General features: G+C 42.7%; 1 protein-coding gene across 1 annotated transcript; it reads left to right on the forward strand.

Annotated features, from left to right (window-relative positions):
- Positions 1 to 13485: 13485 nt before the first annotated feature.
- LOC140915192 (protein NDNF-like) lies at positions 13486 to 21484 on the forward strand. The gene is made up of 4 exons (XM_073354769.1): positions 13486 to 13574; positions 15516 to 15708; positions 18151 to 18284; positions 20133 to 21484. The coding sequence occupies exons 1-4, from the start codon at positions 13496 to 13498 to the stop codon at positions 21482 to 21484; spliced, it is 1758 nt and encodes a 585-aa protein (XP_073210870.1). The 5' UTR covers positions 13486 to 13495.
- The last annotated feature ends 333 nt before the right edge of the window (positions 21485 to 21817 follow it).

Here is a 21817-nt window from a genome sequence, read left to right on the forward strand (position 1 = left end):
TTCTGGGATGGGAAGTGGTACCTGGAGAAGGATTGCTAGGGTTTGTTGGTATATTCTGCTGGGCCTTTATCCTCTCCATCTCCTCCACATGCTTCCTCTCTTTTTCCTTCTCCTCCTCCACATGCTTCCTTGCCTCCATTTCCCTCTTGTGGGCAGCCTCTTGGTGTTGTTCTGCCTCCCTTTCTTGTTCCTTCTTCAGCTGCATGAGTTCTATCTGTCTTTCATGTTCCCTTTGTTTTTCCTCAGCCTGAAATTTGGCTAATTCCAGCTGTAGTCGAGCTGAGGATTTGGCCATTCTAACCTCTCTGTTTTTAACTAACTTGACACCCGAGGTTTAGAAATAAACAAACAAAACTTGGCTGTAAAATTTTGCTGTGCTGGAATAGAATACCTATTCTCTGATAGTGATTGTCAGCCTACAGAAAAAGACAATTCCCTTGTCTCTGCTCTGGGCCCAAATTAAAGCAAAAACCCTCCAACTACTTGGAAACCTGCTTACCCAGCCCAAAGAAGAAAAAAAAATTTCTTTTCAAACCTGTGCTCCTTGTAAAACAAAAAAAAAAAATCAAAATCCTAAAAAAAAACCCTGCCACTTTTGTCTCCAGGCAAATGGGTAGAGCACACACCCCCTATTTACTTTTAGGAAGAAAAGAAAAAAAAAAAAAAAACCTCTGGGTTGGAAGACTGTGAATTTCCCTGCAGGAGTTAAGTATCCTGCCTCCAGGCAAAGAAAACCTGCAATTCACAAGATAATCCCCTTTTGTCTCTGCTTGGCCACAAAGCAGAGAGAAACCAAGCTGCTTTCAGTTTCAAAGCTGCCTTCTGGACTTCCTAAAAATTCCTTTTTAAAATCTGTATTTCTAGTTCAAAAAATCTCAACTGGATCTCAAAATGATTTCAGGTTAATCCCACCACTGTGCCACCATGTCACGGTTCCTCCCCCACTCTGAACTCTAGGGTACAGATGTGGGGACCTGCATGAAAAACCTCCTAAGCTTATCTTTACCAGCTTAGGTCAAAACTTCCCCAAGGTACAAAATATTACCCCCGTTATCCTTGGAATGGCCGCTACCACCACCAAACTAATACTGGTTACTGGGGAAGAGCTGTTTGGACGCGTCCTTCCCCCCAAAATACTTCCCAAAACCTTGCACCCCACTTCCTGGACAAGGTTTGGTAAAAAGCCTCACCAATTTGCTTAGGCGACTACAGATCCAGACCCTTGGATCTTAAGAACAATGAACAATCCTCCCAACACTTGCACCCCCCCTTTCCTGGGAAATGTTGGATAAAAAGCCTCACCAATTTGCATAGGTGACCACAGACCCAAACCCTTGGATCTGAGAACAATGAAAAAGCATTCAGTGTTTTACAAGAAGACTTTTAATAAAAAATAGAAGTAAATAGAAATAAAGAAATCCCCCCTGTAAAATCAGGATGGTAGATATCTTACAGGGTAATTAGATTCAAAAACATAGAGAACCCCTCTAGGCAAAACCTTAAGTTACAAAAAAGATACACAGTCAGAAATAGTTATTCTATTCAGCACAATTCTTTTCTCAGCCATTTAAAGAAATCATAATCTAACACATACCTAGCTAGATTACTTACTAAAAGTTCTAAGACTCCATTCCTGTTCTGTCCCCGGCCAAGACGACTACAGACAGACACACAAACCCTTTGTTTCTCTCCCTCCTCCCAGCTTTTGAAAGTATCTTGTCTCCTCATTGGTCATTTTGGTCAGGTGCCAGCGAGGTTACCTTTAGCTTCTTAACCCTTTACAGGTGAGAGGAGCTTTCCCCTGGCCAGGAGGGATTTCAAAGGGGTTTACCCTTCCCTTTATATTTATGACAAGCACAATTCTTTTCTGAGCCATTTAAAGAAATCATAATCTAACACATACCTAGCTAGATTACTTACTAAAAGTTCTAAGACTCCATTCCTGGTCTATCCCCGACAGAAACCAGCATATAGACAGACACACAGACCCTTTGTTTCTCTCCCTCCTCCCAGCTTTTGAAAGTATCTTGTCTCCTCATTGGTCATTTTGGTCAGGTGCCAGCAAGGTTACCTTTAGCTTCTTAACCCTTTACAGGTGAGAGGAGCTTTCCCCTGGCCAGGAGGGATTTCAAAGGGGTTTACCCTTCCCTTTATATTTATGACACCCACCAAACTGAGAGTTACTGCTGCTGAAAACAGGTTTGAAATGTAAACATAAATATTGTGCCAGATCTAAGGTGGAAGCAGAGAGAGTTGTTCCATTTCATCATAAAATGACACGGAGCACCATGAAGGGATTTTTTCCTCCCAAGTGTATTCTGGGAGGTTTTTACAATCTCATTCCTACAAATTGCCATGGTTAGAGAGGAGAGATTGGAAGGGAAGGTCCCAGTGCCACTGAACATTCTTTCTTTCTCTCTCTCAGGTACATGGCTGGCAAGTCCTTGTTCACATGCTCAGGGTCTACTTGATCACCATATGTGGGGTTGGGAAGGAATTTTCCCTCAGGTCAGATTGACAGTGACCTTCGGGTTTTTCTCCTTCCTCTGCAGTGTGTGGGTGCAGGTCACTGCTATGTCTCAATCATTTCCCTGCCACTGCATGGGAATCATAGAATATTAGGGTTGGAAGCGAACTCAGGAGATCATCTAGTCCAACCCCCTGCTCAAAGCAGGACCAATCCCCAATTTTTGCCCCGGATCCCTAAATGGCCCCCTCAAGGATTGAACTCACAACCCTGGGTATAGCAGGCCAATGCTCAAACCACTGAGCTATCCCTCCCCCCTGTATGTGGGATCAGTATGTGGTACACCCCGGTCCCTCCTATATTCTGCCTGTGGCACATAACAGTCTAATCTCTGAAGGGATGTAATACTTGGTCTAATTTCGGTTGTTCGGTTTAGTGTGCAGGAGCTGGGGTGATGTTGGTGGCCTGTGATATCCAGAAGGCTCTAGATGACCAGGTGGTCCCTTCTAGTCTTAAACTCTACGACTTAATGACCAGAGCTTGGTGAAGCTGCAGAACTAAGCAAGCACTTCTCTATGTGGGAAACCCTCCCCTTTGCCCCCACCAAAACACCCGAAGCAAAACTCTTATGCTGGGGATCTTGTGGTGGGGGCGGGCGCAGAGCTAGCCATGTCAGCTCTGTGCCTGCTGGGAAGACCTCCTCTATGAGAGGTATTCCCCAAGAGGACCTTATTGCTATTTTGTGGCCCCTTTGCACAGCCACTTGGCAGGGATGACTTCAGCTTCCCAAGAGTAGTATAAAGAACAACATTTAAGATATCAGTATTAGAAATGACCTACTGCTGACTGCAAGCTTTGCTGATGGAGCAGCTGCAGGGCTAAGCCAGAGTAGGATTACTACGTTTGAGATGCAAAACAAACTGACACCCACCACCCCAACCACAAGGCAACTCCGCAACCCCCCACCTTCAACAGCCACTTACAGTATCTAGAGAGAACACATATAGATAAGATTGATAACATTGCACGTCTTCTCACCCTCGCATGACTCAAACCCTCTCTCACACACGCGGGTTGTGCTTGCATGTTGGTGGGCAGACAGCTGCTGTATTTTCACCAGTTATTAATTAAACAGCAGAAGTGGGAATACTGTAGCATCTTTAGCTGGACACCAAAACTTTTAACATTAGATATCCCAGTGCACCGGGATAATAATGCAAATCTTTAGACCCACAGAAAAAAATATTGGCAGATGAAATTATATTTCTGGCCACCAGCTGTCAAGGTTCCTTCCCCACTCTGAACTCTAGGGTACAGATGTGGGGACCTGCATGAAAACCTCCTAAGCTTATTTTTACCAGCTTAGGTTAAAACTTCCCCAAGGTACAAACTATTTTATCCTTGGACTTCCACCACCAAACTTTATCTGGGTTCCTGAGAAAACGTAGTTTGGAAACATCTTTCCCCCAAAATCCTCCCAACCCTTGCACCCCACTTCTTAGGGAAGGTTTGGTAAAAATCCTCACAGACCCAAACCCTTGGATCTTAGAACAATGAAAAAGCATTCAGTTTCCTTACAAGAAGACTTTTAATGGAAGTAAAAAAGAATCACCTCTGTAAAATCAAGATGGTAAATACCTTACAGGGTAATTAGATTCAAAACATAGCGAATCCCTCTAGGCAAAACCTTAAGTTACAAAAAGACACACAGGCAGGAATATTCATTCTATTCAGTACAGCTATTTTCTCAGCCATTTAAAGAAATCATAATCTAACACATACCTAGCTAGATTCCTTATTAAGTTCTAAGACTCCATTCCTGTTCTGTCCCCAGCAAAAGCATCACACAGACAGACACAGACCCTTTGTTTTTCTCCCTCCTCCCAGCTTTTGAAAGTATCTTGTCTTCTCATTGGTCATTTTGGTCAGGTGCCAGCGAGGTTACCTTTAGCTTCTTAACCCTTTACAGGTGAAAGGATTTTTCCTCTGGCCAGGAGGGATTTTAAAGGTGATTACCCTTCCCTTTATATTTATGACACCGGCAAATCCATAAAAAACTGGCCAGGTGGTAACCATAAGCCAGAGGTGGGGAGCATGGATTGGGGTAGATGTGTCAAGGCAGGAGGTCAGGAAGGGACTCAGGAGGAGCAGCCCACAGAGAGGGGGAAAGTAGACTGGGTGCACATGTGGGTAGCATGGAGCTGTGTTTCTGGAACCAGAAAGAAGGGGCTTCTAGAGAAGCAGGAGAAGGGGCACAAGGAGGTGGGCAGGACATTGGTGTGGAAAGAAACACTGTTGGGGTGGGCAATGTAGAAGCTGGGATGGAGGTGAAGAGGAGGAATTTAGGCAGTGCAGAAGACTGGGTGGTGTGGAGTGTGGTGGGTGAGCTGTGGGAGGACACAGAGGGTGTATGGAAGGGAACATGGAGTGGAGGGCCTGGAAGGAAGCCATGAGCAGGAGACAGGAGGAATGGCAGGGAACAAGGTAGGCATATGGAAGGGAGTGAGAGGTATGGAAGGGACACAACAGGCATGGGGAAAGAGGGGCAGGAGGAGATATGGCAGATAGGGCATGGGAGTGTTGGGGATCTGGGAAGATGTAAGGGAAAGTTTAAGTCTTGTGTCTCTAACCAGTGGTGGATTAGCTACTGGGCTGACAGGGCCCGTGCCCAAAGGCCCCAGCCAATTGGGGGGCCTCAGAAAAATGAGCACCTCCCTGACCTAAACCCCCTACTCAGCAGAAATGCTGGGCTGTCGGGGTAGCCCCAGTGCCCGGACCCCGGCTGCGGCCCAGGACTGGAGGAGCTCTAGCTCCCTGCCCCAGCCTGAGGTCTGGGGGAGCGCTCACTCCCCGCTGCGGTTCTGGGGGTGGAACAGAGCCTCTCCAGTCTTTGGGCTACAGTATGGGGCCAGCTGTGGGTGGAACAGAGCAGGGCCGCAGAGGGGAAGGGGCAGAACAGGGTGGGGCCATGGGCGGGGCTGCAGACAGAAGGGGTGGAGAGGGGCCCCCCTCACTTGCTCTGGCCCAGGGCCCCACGAAACCTTAATCCGCCTTTATCTTTAACCACTTGAAATGCTTAAAATCTCTAGACGTAAACTAGAAGGACCCTGTATCTGGCTGGCCATGTTTGCTTAGACCCCCCTGACCCTGCTAGCAGGTGTTACTGTTGATTCTGATGGAGGAAGGTATGTGGGGCTTGCTACTCACTGAGGAACCAGGTGGTTTGGTACCCCCCAGGGATATAAGGGCCGTGAGACTGGCACTCTAGAGAAGTTCAGGTAGATGAACAGGCCCTAGGAGCAGAGAAGCACGAGAGAAGGCTTGAGCTAAGCTTTACGTTATAGTCATTTGTTTGTTAATAGAAAGCTCAGGAAGGGAGTGCATGGGCTTGACTTTAGAGGAGTTTGGGAAAGGCACCTGCACTGTGGGGTTAAGGTTTTCCACGTGAATAAAGGCACCTTCTTCTCCACTTCTGTTCCGTTCCACTATCCATTACCTCGAGATCCCTGTGGACCACATACACTAACCCAGTTCAAACCTTCAAGCTCACTCAAGAAACTGGAAAATCCCTTAAATGAAAATCTTTGCCAAAGTGACCATTTACTAGTCTGCTTGGAAAGGGATTTTTTTGAGTAGGAAATGCAATTTTATCACTCCTAGTAATTTGTTTTTTAATGCATACTTTTTGCAAATGTGAAGGCCAGAGTTGAAGTTGGGGGTGTGATAGTGACAGATGAAGGATTATATGAAAGTAGGGAACTGATGGGGGTCCTTTCATTGTTCATTTTCACACATAATGTTTGAAGGGTATCTTGGAGCTGTAGAAAGCACAATGTTTTTGGTGGTTGTTTGCCTTTATTGAAGCACACCTTTTAAACTACATTTTTGTTCATAGACTGCTTTCCTTATTTTGTGTGTGTGTTGTTTTCTTGCTTCTATACTGTTCAATCACTCCTCTCACAGTACATAGTTTGCAATGACAATTTATGACAAAACTGTCAGGTTATATTAGATGTAAGAAAACTTATTCATTAAATTCCTACAATCAGACATTAAAATGTATATTATTCCTGTGGGGACAGGAGAAGGGGGGAAAGTAATAACATAATCTCTGTTGCATATAAAATATTCATAGCTGAGCAGAGTGTCTGAACCCTAATGCTTAAAAATACAGGGCTGAGCAGTAAATGTGATTGGATTTCTTATAATCTAATCATTTTGCTCCATATGTGGCCCCCAATCTGTTTAGGATTGTTAAAATTCCTGGGTATTGTACAGCCGTCCCTGGAGAATGCTGGGAAGAATTATGGACAGTGCCTGGAACAGATGGGATGTCAATGACTCAAAGCCAGCAAAGACTAAAAAAGAGGACAGTTGTTAACTCCTTCTCTGCCAGCTGTATTGGAGGGTTTGGGCCAGACAAACTGATACAAAACATCCTGAATATCAAATGCTATTTAAATTTTAGGGCTCTTCAGAACCAACAGCTACTGTTAGTGAAGATAAATGGTAGAAATATTGGCTATATTCAAGTTGTCATAGCTCCATGTCACATGCTTTCCACAAAGTCTGAACAAGAGTTTAAATGTCTCATTGAAACACACAAAGAAAATTCTTCTCCTTCAGAGTGGAGGTGCTGTAAATATGTCTTCAGACTAATGCAAAACAAGGGAGTCTCCCTGCAGATGAATGAGATTTGGCAGCCCTGTACTTGAATCAAATAAAATAGTCTGGTTGCTCAGAGTTGCCTGCTTCTTTCCAACTTCTTGTTAAAAAAAAAAAAGCTCATATCAGCATTTGAGAACCTCTGCCATATAAAATACATGGACATTCCTCTTTAACTGTGGTTTATGATGGATTAGTTCTATTTATGTTAGTTTAATCCTGTAACATGTATGACAGCAACACACTAGCTAAAAACAAAATATAGGATTACCCTATTAAAATGACACCGATTATGGGCAAAGTTGTCTCTTTCTGTGACCTTTTCAATTGAAGTTCCATGGAGTTGTTAAGGTGAAAAACATCCATCACTTTTGCACATACACACAAAATAAAGGTTTTGTTGCTTTTGTTGGCTCAGGTGGGAGTTTTATGTATGTTCTAAGGCATGATTTAGCAGAAGTTAACCTAAAATACTAAGCACCCCAGGGTGGGAGAGAGGAAGGGAAATTAATATAGCAGCCTGGGTCCTTCAATATGTTTTTCTCTTTAATTCATGAAAAAGCTGTTAGTACCACAGTGCAGGACTTGAATTCTGGCTGGGGACTTGGCACGTTCTTCTGTTGCACTGATTTTACCCTTGTTGAGGAACAAAGTCTGTCATAAATAACAAGGAATTTTCCTGTAAAATCTGATACAGCAAGCCTGAGAAGTAATCTTCCAGCTTCTGCAAACTCCAAACCTTGCTCAGTGTGTGTGTTAGTGGGTCATACCTGAGCAGAAAAAAAAATCATTCTAAAATATAAAAACAAAGATGTATTCTTCAGAAATGAGGCTGCTGAAAGGAAAAATCTGTACCTGTATTTTTAACAGATATTGTAGTCAGAGTCATATAATGCCACAGACAACTTTACACACAGCATATGTATTCCCTGGAGTGGGCACATTGGAGCCAGAACATGAAAAAGCAATGGGTTCTGCTCCCACAAAGCTCATAGGGGATGCCAGGACAACAGCTATGCCAGTCAAAACAATCTACACTTAAAAAAAATCTAACAGACACATACTACAAGAAAAATTAGTATTGGAAAGTCTAGCTTGTTTCCTCTTTTCTACATGCAGCTCCCTATATCTATGGCATTTAATTCCTCTGATTTGGAACAGACTCAGCTTGCCCTTATTGGACAATCCTCAGAGTGCCAGGGTTTGACGAAACATAAAAGAAATAGGAACTGTTCTAGTCATTAGGACCATATACACCAAGTCCAACATGTGAATGCTTTTTAAGCACCAGCATTCTGATCACACTTCCTTGTCACAGCCTCACAGGGAGATATGATACTTGCTTGAACCCTACTGGGCATCTAAAGAGATCTGGTTTTTGAACAGGAATATTAATCATGTGTCTTAGCCACCCAAGGACATATTAATTCATGTAGCTAGCAGATACTGGTTCCAACCAGTTAGCAGGTGGGAATTCTAAAGAGGTGCCTTCTTTCTATATTCATTTAAAGAAGTTGGAAGTCATATTTCTTGCCAGAAACAAAATATGGTAGCTTGCCAGACATGAAAATATCAGGTGTATTAGATTTTACAATGCCACAACCAATCAGGCACAGAATTAACCCAACAAAGTTAGTGTAGCAAAAACATGAAAATATTTCCCTCTCCCTCCATTGCAATCTGACCTACGCAATACCCAGCAGGAGTTTTTGGAAGGGAGAATGACTATCTGAGGGGATCAGTAATGTCGCACAGAACTTTCCTCCTTCAGATCTTTAAACACAGATTGGTAGCCACTCTAGAGCATTATCATCAGATGGCCGTTTGGAGATCTATGTGAACTGGCTTAAGAAGGTCTGTGTCAGGTAGCCACATAACAAAAAGCACCACTATGTTTTGCACCTTTGTTAGCAGTCATCCAGAAGGGGACTACCCAAATCCTTAGGCCCAGCCCACAACACTGGTATAAATCAGCATAGCTCCATTTTGCTGATTTGCTCCATTGCCAGTTCACACCAGTCGAGGATCTGACCCTTAGATTCCCAATCATTAAATGGGCATTGTGGCAAATTGCCAGCACTACTTTGATGGGTCTTGCACTTTCTCTTCTTGGGGAGGGTTCAGGGCACCATTTCTTGCCCCTGAACTGGGGTATTAACTGCCCCACTAGTGTCCTAGAGGAGGGGAGTGAAGAGGGAGGGACCCGGGCCCGCCCTTTACTCCGGGTCCCAGCCCAGGGGCCCTAGGGATAGCGGTAAACCGCTTGAACTAGCGGTTCCTTCCCCTGGGCTACTTCCATTTCCTGCCCTTCAGCTTGTATGGCTTCCTGCCCTCCCTCTACACAAACCAGGTGTCCCTTTACCTAGGGTCTTGGTCTTCTTAGCACCCCACAGCACTTCTCCAAACTCTCCTCTGCTTCCCTCCAGACTGCTCTCTGCTCCAACACCAATCCACTCTGCTTCAACTCCTTCCCTTGTCTGATTGAAGCAGGGGGGTTTTATCAGGCGACTGGCTTCCGGTGCTTTAATTAATCTATAGCAAACTTTCTTCCTTCTACAGGGAATAAGGCTCCTTTCTAATACTCTCCTGCTGCCCTCTGGGCATGCTGTATCAAAGCATGTAACATAGATACCTTGCAGCGAAAACCAAAAATAATGGATTCTGTACTTTACTCCTCCTCTGTTAAGGATCCCTTGACTTTGCTCTTGGAACTGGGGAGTTCTAAAGAGGCACAGTAATCTGTGTGTGCCCCTTTCAGCCCAGTTCAGATAATTATTTAGTTTATTAGAACTATTATACTACAACTAGCTATAGCACTTTGCACCCAAGGATGAAAGTAGTTTACAGATATAAATAAAGACTCACAACACACCTGCCAGGCATTAACTGAAGAGCTAGATTTCTTTTTTTCCCAAAAACATTTTTAAAGTGGTGACAAATTTTCACAGACTATAATTCTCAGTGCAGAGTGGGAAGGGGACTGAAGGACTTGCCTATACTTGGATAATTACCTAGGGTATCAGATCATCTATTAAAGTGGCATAACCATCTGTCATCCAGGAGGTGGGTTACAAGGTGGGGGCATTGTTCCTCCAGAAATACATAGGACCGAACTGTGGGCCCCTGGTGTTTTTATGTCTTCCCATAGTCTGTGCGGCCACATAAACATTCACACCCACTCAAAGACTCCCATTGACTTCACTGGTAGGCCTATGTCAATAGCTATGAAGTGGTCTGAGGGTAATTGTAGTGGGCCCACTCCATTAATGACACACGTGTCAAACACGCCTTCCTTGCTATTGTGTCTTCTCTGGACACTGAATTGACTTAATCAGCATGTCCGTCTTTGGGCTGCTGGGCTCTACTTTGTGCTGCTCCTACTTCAGGCTAGGGTGCATCTCCTTAAAAGTCTATTTAGATACTTCTGCCCATGAATCTCTACAGCTCTGAGGGAAAAGGCCCCCCTGATTCCTTTGATGTCACTGATACTACTCTCCCAATGTCCTGTTATCAGACATTGCTTGCACATGTTCCCACTATCTGGGCAAACCACATCTATCTGGGTTCTCCCTTGCAACACCTATCACATTTCAGGAAATGTCTTGTTCTTTAGAGGCCTTTTCTTTCTTTCTTGTGCCTCTTTTTCACCATGGAAACATTTCATTGGTTACTAGTTGCACAATGCTTTCTTGTCTTCTTCGCGAGGTGTCTTGCAATTTCATTAACTCAGAGGGCTGTTCCTGTTGCATTGCCTGTTCTGGAGTTAGCACAGACATTAACCGTGATTTTTCTGAAATCTCCTTGTTTAAAATGATCTCCCATGTGTTCTTCCTTACCAATAGTGAAGTCACAATATGCCGCTTGTTCATATAGTGCCACACTTTCTCTGCATCCCTTTGGTAAAAGCAAGACCATTCATGGATTCTTTGTGGAAAGAAATGTTCATTAAACATGTTAAGAATAATACCAAAGTTATAGCTTATTGGCTTCCACCATGAAGGCAAACAATTTATACGTATTTTTGGCTTTGCTCCCTATTGCATAAATGAATGAGCTGACTTGTATTTTGCCAACTTCTGTGTTAAGCTTCTTTGTTATGCAGAAGCTAATAAAGTGCTCTCTCCACGTGGGCCACTCCATGGGTTTAGCAATCTCAGAGTCTTGCAGGGGGTTGACTTTTTTTGACTTCTTATTTATGTTGGCTCAAAATGAATCAGCTTCTGACACCATGTCATGTGACAGTGGTAAAGAATAACAGTAAGAGTCACTTCCTACAAACATTGAAAAGGGGCTTTAGCTTTAGAATAAGGAAAACCGTATTCTCCCTAAAACTTCTCTCTCTCCCTCTGCTTTACTAAATAGCTCCATCCTAAAACCTAATCCTGCTTCCTACTGCCTGACTTCCTTCACTGATTTTAAGAAACAGTACTGTGGCGGGGTGGTCACCCCACCATGCCTCGAAGGTCTTAAAACAGCCCTAGGAGAGGGCTGTAGCCAGAGCAAAGCTAGGCTGATTGGGGGAAGTAGCCACAGGTGGTGCCACGCCCCAATCAGGCCACAGCTGGCTCTATAAGAGGGCTGTTAGCCAGGAGCTGAGACAAGCACTCTCTCTAGCTACATGAGGAGAGGAGGATGGGGCAAGGCAAGGCAAGGCAAGGCAAGGCAAGGCAAGGCAAGGGCTGGGGAGCTCCAGCCTAGCAGAGCCCTAGGCCGAGGTAAAGGCCCATGAAAGGATACTAATGCTGCAGAGGAGCAGCCTAGACCTAGACAGAGGCAGCTGGTCCAACCCCCCTTGCTGATGATGAGTGGTAGAGACTGCAGGGCAGAACTCTGATTTAGAAGGGCACCGGGTTCCGGGAGGAGCACAGGACCAGCGGCAGGTGAGACACCAACTGGCAGAGGGCGCTCCTGGCTGAAAAGAGCTAATTCTCTGGACAACCAGCAGGAGGTGCCGCAGCGGTGAGTTGTCGCCCCGTGACAAGTACATATATCCTCACAAAAGAGAGCACTCCCCTCAATGTCTGCTGACAGATGCCAACAAGTACAAGCAGGCAGGGGACCTGGCCATGCCTCTGGCCTCGTGCAAATGGACCATGCCTGGTGGGACCACAGAGTATCACTGCACATGATATCTAGTCCCAACAGCAAAAGCAATTTTTTTGTGTCCTGTATGAATTTTTTCCCCTGCACCTTTTCTCCCCTGGCATCCCAGCCACAGTTAACCCATAGACTTCTAGAGTTTCTTTCCCACACAGTTTCAGGAATCCAAGAAAGCTGCACAGCTCTGCCCAGAATTGTTCTTTCCAGACTGGTTTTAAAAATTTCAGAGCAGTCCCTTCCTTATAACTTTTCTCACTTCCTTTTCTGTGTGACTAGGCATCCTTTGGGCCATAAAAAAATAAAGAAATTCAATACATCTGAAAGAATATGGAACTTCTCCAGTGCTGGGGATATTGCAGGTCTAAGAAACTCCACATTCCACCTCCAATTTCAAGGGATGCCTTCAGTTTGAATGAGATTATGAATATGAATTGATGGGAATACTCAAGAGGCTGTTTAGAAGAATCACAGAGCCATTAATACTACACTATACGTTTCATGCAGAGATAGCTGTGCCCCATAGCTGGCTAAGACTGTGGAATAAAAGGAGTTAAATGTTCACACTCTCTTTCTCTGTGTGTCTCACCCCCTCCTCCTCTCCATGCATTTCTGTCAAAGACCCAATCTCTGGCCAGCCACCGGTAGGATTAGGCTGCTCTAACAGTCTGGCTGACACCTTGTGCAAAGAATGAGGTCTCACTGTCTGAGGGAGAATACATGCATGCACTTTCTTTCTCAGAAGACATCTGAGAAATGAAACAACAACTTAGACTTTGAAGATTTCAAAATTACACAGGTTACCAAAAAACACAAAAACCCTCCCTTTTTGAAAGACTGCAGGCATTTTAGTTAATGTCTATGTGGGAGCCATATGGAAAAATCAGTTCTGTCCTGTTAAACTGGTTTCACAGTTTTGGTTTTCATCTATCCACAGAGCTCTGAAAAGTCTATGTTTTGTTTTATTTTGCTTTGCAAATAAGAGTGGTCTGAGGAGCATCTGTCTATAAACACAATAGGTAAGAGCAGTTTTTTTTTAAGTTTTCGTTTTGTTTGTTTTTGTGAAAGGTGTCTCCAAGAATCTGAGAGTATGTTGTCTGTGTAATCAAGAGAAGTCAGCCTTTAGGATGATGTTCTATTAAGGATAAGCTGATTATGTATTTGTATGGTATGGTATTATTTGTATTATGTATGGTATTTGTTTATTTGTTTGCTTGTTTGTTTTTTCTTTCCTAGACAAAAAAACAAACTGCAGACACTCTGTGAATGTTTGCAAAATGCCATTTAAACAGCAGCAAGAGTGAAAACTCTGAAGTGCTGGGCAGTTTGGATGCCTTATTAAAAGGTAAAGAAAAATATTTCCAGGGTTTAATTCCAGAGCTAATAAGCTATAGTTAGAACAAAAGAATGGCAAAAGTGACAGAGAAACATTACCATCAGAGGAAAAGCTTTATTGTAAAGGGATTTACGCAAGTAATCAAGAGGAAGAATAATCTTCTCAACACTTGCTACACCTAGTAGCATAGTTCTATATTTTATTCGTCGGGTGTTTTAAATGTTACCAACACATTTTCAAAGTGGAATGGAAGGGGAATTTTTAACACTATTAAGATGTTAAATAGGATGTTCTGTTGTAGCATAGCCTGTTAGTCATACTAGTTATTTTGGAAATCACCAATGAAAACAAGTTTTCCACATGATAATCTGCAAATAGATTCAGAACTATACTTAAATGTACAGGACCAAGAAATATTAAAACTCTGCTCCATTTATAAATATTATTGTTTGTTCATGAGTAGTAGCTCAGCTAAGCTGAAGACTTTTTCACTTTCTGAGTTCTTCTTAACACAGGCTACAAAAGGAAAATGCCAGTCACAAAAAACTGTACAGATTATAAATCATGGATTCATCATGTCACGGATTATTTTTCTTTAATACACTCTTTTACTGGCTGACAATCACATTTGCTGATGTCTTTACTCCTTCCTAGTGCTTATAAGTTTCAAGAGGTTGTCTTTTTTTCAAAAAGAGATACTGCTCACAGAGCACCCCCTGCCTACTAAAGCACTGCCCTACATTTCACATCAATTTTTGAAGTGATTTGTCCTTCTTCCCTTCTCTCAGGTCCAGCACTTCTCTCTCTCTCGCTCTCTCTCCTTAGATTAATGTGAGGCAGATGGAATAATACTGTGAGGATAATGAGCAATCTAATACAATAATACACTGCAAAAAGTTCCCGTGCTTACTTAGCCCTTTTATTTGTGTAACTCTGTACAACACAGATGTGGTGTCCCATTTTTAACAGCATCTGCATTCTCACAGACCCCTTGCTGGAACTGCCTAAGCCTCAGACGCTCCTTGTCCATATTCCCTGCAGATAATAAAGTGTCTCAGCAAAGGGGAAAATATGACATTTAAAAAGTCTGAATCAGAGGGATATGGGCAAACTAGCATTAGTTTTAAACCGAGAGACTGCAGAGATCGACTGGAAACATCCTCAAGTACACCTGCTGAGGAGAAATGCTGGAAGGAAGAAGATATAAAGTGCTGGAATTTCAGAACTATTTCTCCAATCGTTGCATTAGAGTACAGGCTTCCTCTAAATAAAAGACACACAGAATTTAAAATCTACTAAATCCCAACACAATGTCTCTCACCTGGGGTCTACCACTTTCTTCTCCATATACTCTTTTCCCTTTTATATTATTTGTTTTCTGTGCACACACCTGAAATCCTGATGAACTTACAGTCAGTATGAAATAAAAATAGAATTACAAAAAACACAGGTGGCAGCAGCATTAGGAATACAATAGATTAGCAATAATCTGTGACCGGGAGACTCCTTGCAAGTTACTGGATCTGTAAAATTACCAAGTGAACTAAGGCAATAAATAAGCCAGGATAAGATGTCTTCAAATGTATTTTGTCTATTCATTTGTCAGTTGTTTTTGATGATAATTCCTTTCTTCATATTACACTCATGCAATATATACACTGTATTGTACATATATTTGGTAATATGAGACCTTACTACAGCTTCTGCTTTTTAATCTTTGCTGAGAACTGGGGTGAGACAGAAACATTTTTCTGTGAATATAAATGAGTTAGCAAAGTGCAGATTAGCAGCATTCTGCAGTACCCTGATTTTTTACCATTTGTGACAATAATGATTATTGGCAAAGCACAACGAGAGGTACACGAAAAGAGAGGCGTTTGTTTTGTTTTGATTTTGTTTTGTTTTCCCCAATGGTAACAACCTCTAACCTTTTATTACCCCATCTTGTAGTGCTGAAGATGTTCAGATTCTGGATTTACCTGCCTTTCCATCTTCTCGTGGCCATGTGTTTGTGTCATTCTGTAAAGGTGCCCACCAGTTCCCAACACAGCTTCAAGAGTGATCTCTTCAACTGTAATCATTCCCTGATTCTTGCAGATGGTAAGGAAACCACAGTCCACCTGTTGAAGGATATACCTAAAAGGTAGGAGCAAATCATTCAATACAAATTCGCATATGTTCTTTCATTTCCTGCCCTCTGGCACATGCAGACTTGCTACTACTAATATCAAGGAGATAATTGCTGTACACTCCCTACCTGCAATGCCCTGGCAGTGCTGCCTTTAGTACCCTGAGCCAAGCAATGCAATATTGCTGTCCCTTGAAAGTCTCTTCCAATATCTCCCTCCAGCCTTCTCTTTCTTTTTTTGCCTTCTTAGTTGAAAAACTTAACTAGAATCTGGAGTGATTTTTTTAAGGTAGATTTCGGCTACGTATATTCATTGTAAGATTTTTCCCTATTTGGCTATCTGGCAGACCTCTTAATTGATGCAATTACTGCTGAGTTTACATTAGGCTCCAAAAGTGAATAACTATTGCTGAATATCCAGGTGATATCTTAATCAGTTGACCAACAAAACCATAGGAGCACCAAAGCCTCAGGCCAAAGTCAACTGCAAATATTTTTCCTCAATAAATTAACGACCCAAATCATTACAATAAGGGTATACTTTAAAACTGAAAATCAGCTTTCAGATATACTGCATGCTTAGTTGTGTATTTGGTGAGCAGTACTAAAGCTTGCATAGATCCAAAGAATTTTTAATATGGAAATTCCATTGAAGGTTAACCTGGACTTCCCAAAATGCCTGTGAATTTTGCATGTAGTCAAATCTGTATGTGTGTGTATTAAAGTGTCTGGTACCTTACGCCTACCTCAGATATCTGGAAAGAGATGCCCTTTACCAAGATTAATCCAAAATACAATTTGGACACTAACCAACATTATTAGTGTCAATAGATCTGATATATATTCCTGCAGAATAGTTAAAGAGCAGAGGGTGAGCCAGATGGCTCAGTCCTGATGGGCACTGTGAAGGAAGAAAACAGGACATTGCACATGTGGTTATATAACGAAATGATGACTACAAGAATGAACCGAAGAATTCTCCTTGTTAAAGGGACATAGAAATTGAAATCTAAGAGAAAGAGGGGTTTATAGCATGTAGTTTAACAGGAACATATTAATTTCCAGATTAATTTTTTTAAACTTGGTTCATCTAGAATAAAGGCTTGAAGTACGCACTTAATTATAAGCACTGAAAGGCTCACAAGAACCTTATAGTTTTCCAAAGACCAAACATAAAACCAGAAAATTCAGAGCCCAGGTTTAAATTAAAAGAAGCCAAAACATTTGAAAAATATGGAAATACTCAGTGGTCACCCAAACAACTTTAATTCTGGCCCAGTAGCAATAACCCGAAAACATGTAAAAACTCTCTGAGGTGACCTTATGTGTCCATAACATCTCACCAATGAGTACAAAACTAGAATTACTTATATTTTATTGTACTGTAATCTAATAGAGTACATCTGTCTTTTTGGCCATACCTAGTCCACTGAGAGACTGAGCAGCCAAAGAGCAAAGTAGCAAAGCTGGAGATCAGGCTTTACTGGAATCAGTCAGGAACCGATGTCACTTCGTACCAGTGATACAGTGGGCCAAATTTTCAAAGTAAATATGTGAAACTGAACTCTTGTTAGATTAGGTTAACAATTCCAGGGAGGATTCAGTATGCTAGCAGAGTGGCAAGTACATTTGTGGTGCTACTCAAATGCAATTCCACCAATAAGCAAAGACTCATTAGGCAGAAGGGAAGAGTTAAGAAATTGAATCTCTGTATAATCATCAATTTTGCGGCATTGAGTAGGAGCTACTTTCCATATGCATGGGGGGGGCATTCATGGCCCATATAAATGTTGTATTGAGTAGCTCTCATGGATGTCTTCAAGCTGTGTATAAGCCTCCACATGAGCAGAATAGACTCATTGCAACTAGAGAGACTAGTGGCGTGATGGGATGGAGAGTTGAGGAGTAGCATCCTCACACCGCCAATCAAGAACAAGTAGGACTAGGTATGAAATGGATCCTCTTAATCTCAGACCTTTGGAAGACAGAGTGCTCACATACTATATTATTCTTACAGAACCCATTGTTGGTTGCTCTAAGCAAGAAACCTGGGTATCAGATTTTGGTAAAATACATGCTTATTTCCCCATTGTTAGCCTGGGAAGGGAGCTCTAATAGAAGTCACTTTCCTAATTCTATTATACCATAGTATTTACTTGTCCTATAGAGTCTAAAAAGTCAGTATTGTGGAATACATCTACCCAGTAATAAATGGACAATATTCAAGAAAACCTATGTGGAGTAGAAAGAAACACAGTATGTATTCTTTTTACATAAGAAAATTTAGAGCTCTCTCTAGGCTATTGCTTTAATGTACCTAATAGTTGAATTGTTATTACCTACAGTGGAATGTAGTTTTTAGATCTTCAATCTGAATGACTAATTACTTTATCTGCTGGGATTCTGCAGTATGACCGTTTCTTAATGCCTTCAGTACATTTTTATCCACATTTTCAGGTACTGTTTCATTCTGGAGGAAGACAAAGCCCCTGCTCCTTTCACAGTAACAGTGACACCTTGTGATGTTCCCATTGAATGGAGTATACTGGTACATAAGGCATCAACAAATTTCCTTGGAAAAGCAGCACGTGGTAAGAGCTAAATGGAAGAAATCTGAAATCTGTCTGATCAGTGCAGGACAGAATGTAGCCCATTCATAAGAAGTGCCAGCAACCTAGGAAATCTCACCACCAACAAAAATGGCCTGGGCAAACTTGAAGTTATAGGTCCAAATCTCCCTTCCTGTGGACTTACCTGTGGGTTTGGAAAAATCCATGGGTGAAATCCTGGCCCTATTGGAATAAATGTTTTTTTGCCATTGACTTCAATAGAGTCCTGCAAGATAAAATTCAGTTTCTGACATATTCTCTTCTCAGGGTAGTGTAATGCAAGGACAAGTTTATGGCCAGAGACAAGGGTGCTGGCCCTTGTTCCCTCCACCATAGCCATGTGCTCGTATTCTTTCGGAAGCGTAAGAGCAGCTGAGGTTAGGAGTTAACAGTGCAATGAGCTTTGTTAACCTGGAATCTCACCTGGATATCTGTCAGGCTGCCAGGGGAGCATGGAAAATAGAGTGGCTACTCCCCACTTCCACTATTAACAACTAGAACCCTCCCCCAAACCCAAGGGACCCTAACTACACAATGTTCATATGGAGAGTATTCCATAAGATCACTAGGGAGGGAGGGAAGTGCACTTGACAGAGCTGTATCACACTCTTCTTTGTGTCTCAGACCTCTTGGGCTGGTATTTCCTCTTTTCTGCTCTTCATGACAATGTGCAACAGAGGGAAGAATCCAGAGGTGAAAGTAAGCTGGTACCAGGGTGGATCGGCTTCCCCAGGCGCAATTTAAAGGGTCTGGGGCTCCTAGCAGCAGCTGGAGCCCCCGGCCCTTTAAATTGATGCCAGAGCCCCACTGCTGGACCCCTGGGGTAGTGGCGGCAGGGCTGGGACAGCGATTTAAAGGCCCCGGGGCAGTAGCAGCGGCCGAGCCCTTGGCCCTTTAAATCATCCCCGGAGCCCCGCTACTACTTCCCCAGGGCTCCGGCAGGCTCCAGGGACGATTTAAAGGGCCCAGGGCTCCAACCTCTGCTACCGCCCTGGGCTCTTTAAAGTGCTGCCAGAGCCCCCGGCTGCCGCTGTTACCTCGGGGAAGGGGAAGGAGGCCCTTGCTGGTACAGGGTGGGCCGGGGCTGCCTCTGACCTCCCGCAGCCCCGCCCCTTCTGCCCAAGGCCCCACCCCTTCCAGGGGCCAGAGCCGGCCCCAGCCCAGCCCCGTACCGGTAAGTCCCTAGACTTACTTTCACCCCGGAAGAATCTGGGTCAGATTCTAGTTCCCTGGGAATATCATGTACAAGGGCAATAGGCATAGAATAATCTAGAGCGATGTTTCCCTCAAGCTAAAAGAAAACTTAATTATCTTTTATAATTTCCAGAATCATTTCATAGGTTTAAAAAAATGACATTTTTTTAATTATTAAAAAAGCTAGATGCTGCCAGAAATAAGATGTTAATTAGCAAGGAGATGCACTTGACTAGTTAGCTCAGTGGGCATTCCTTCAAAGCCTCTGGCTTTTTTTGTTCATACAAGGCAGGGAAAGGCACAATCAGACTAAAGAAAACTCGTTCTGCACAAAATGTCCGTGTCCTAAAGTAAAGTACAGGAAGAAACACTGACAAAGTGGAATATTACAATGACATCCGGTACTACATAGGTCAAAATATTTGCAATTGGGAGTTTAATTATAGTCTGTTTGAAAAAATTAATTCTCTCTTGCAATATTAAAAGAATAGCCTCTAAAGCATAAAATGCTAGAAGCAAGAGGAATTTCTCTGGCATATGAATAATAAAACTGAGACGCTAAGTGATGAATTGTTGTGGCATATGAAAAGAAAAACAATTGGGTCTGCTTTTGATGAGTCTGCTTTTCATGTGCAGGTGATTATGACACTCTTGAAGCCACAAAATCTCAGAAGATTCTGAAGTTGGTGTCCATGATATTTAACTATAAAGGAAATTCTGTGGAGACTTATATGGGTATGTCTTCCTATTCTGCTTTCTATATGCTGGAGTTCCTATCAACTGAACGAGACACACACCTTACTGTATACTTAACAACTGACACAACATCTGGGCATCTGTATCCAGAACTCCCAATGGATCCACGCATAGATGTTATTGGTATTGGCCATGCAACTGTGACTCTAGCTTGGAAACACAGCCCATCAGTCTGGCAGCACAAAGAAAACATCCAGTATTGTCTTCTAGTCAATGAAAAACACAACTACAAGAGTTTATGTGCAGCTGAGACAGCTATCAGATCTTCCGGTATGAAATCGCCACCAGTGCTAGCTCTTTCTCTCTTTCCATATCTTCTAGACCATCAACAGGTGATGATATTGTCCAATAGTGAATTAAGTATCATCAACAGGGTTAGTAATGGGGAAGTGAGGCAGATATGCATGGGCACTAAGAATACTTATACAGTGCCCAACCTTAGACCCAGCACTCAATATTATTTTGATGTTTTTGTAGTCAACCTCCTCACTAATGCAAGTGCTGCCTACACTGGAACATTTGCAAGAACTCTGGAGGAACCTGAGCCTAAAGTTATTGAGCTGAAGGATGGGAAGGTAATTCATTTAATCCTGGATGGGAAAAAGCAGAAATTCTACAGCTTGCAGTATCAAGCTAAACAGAAGAAGATCCAGTTCACATTTCAATCTTGTAGTGGCCAAGTATGGGTTCAGATAGCAAGGAATGGTAAAGTACTGGCCTCAGAAAACATTGTAGGCTTCAGACATTTCTCACTGAAGGGAAAGCTGCTGGACACGTATTTGGTGCAGCTAAGGTCCATGGACCATATTAATTCTTCTGTGAAAGTTCAAGTATCCTCTCACTTTCATAAGCCTTTCTTCCCACTTCTTCCAGAAAGCTTAAAAATCAAGTCCTTCAGCAAACTGAGGACCTGCAATTCAGTCACCATTGCCTGGCTAGGAACACAAGAGCAGAGCAAGTACTGTGTGTACAAGAAAAGGATCAAAGAGGATCAAGTTTGGATGGAGCTGAGGAGTGCAGACAGGTGCTCAGGGCCCAAATCCAGACACAAGTCTGAGAAAGTGCTGTGCAAATATTTCTATGATATAAATCTACAACGAGCAGTCACCACACAGACCATCAAGGGATTGGAAGCAGGGACTCCCTACCTGTTTGATGTTTATCTAACTGGACCTTCTGGGATCCCAGTCAGGTATCACAGTAAAGTTGTGAAAACCAGGAAAAAATGTTGAGGGCTTTTCAATAAATGTTTTCTGGTAGATAAATAAGGAGAAAAATGAAAAACATGCACAATAAACACCAGTGCTCTGTGCAGTTCAAAATGTATTGGGGCATAACACACAATTATTAAAGCTGCAAGATTTATGGGGAAAGAATCTTTTCCACTGTCTAGAAAATTAGGCTCACTCTGGCATCTTTTTTCCAATATAAGCTTCTCTCTCAATTGTCTCACATTGACAGCAAAAACAAGACTAAAACAAATAGAGAAACTTGGAAACAATGGATTCACCCTGTGACATGCAAGAAATCAGTCTGGAGTGGAATGAACTAAAATGGACCTGAAA

The sequence above is a fragment of the Lepidochelys kempii genome, chromosome 7 (genome assembly GCF_965140265.1).
Source record: "Lepidochelys kempii isolate rLepKem1 chromosome 7, rLepKem1.hap2, whole genome shotgun sequence".
NCBI classification, from domain to species: Eukaryota; Metazoa; Chordata; order Testudines; family Cheloniidae; genus Lepidochelys; species Lepidochelys kempii.

What these genes read in the sequence shown, in the direction of transcription:
- LOC140915192 (XM_073354769.1), top strand. Translation starts at nt 13,496, where the DNA reads ATGTTTGCAAAATGCCATTTAAACAGCAGCAAGAGTGAAAACTCTGAA. An exon ending in TTTGGATGCCTTATTAAAAG is followed by an intron (nt 13,575 to 15,515) that starts GTAAAGAAAAAT and finishes CCCATCTTGTAG; the next exon opens with TGCTGAAGATGTTCAGATTC. An exon ending in TTGAAGGATATACCTAAAAG is followed by an intron (nt 15,709 to 18,150) that starts GTAGGAGCAAAT and finishes CCACATTTTCAG; the next exon opens with GTACTGTTTCATTCTGGAGG.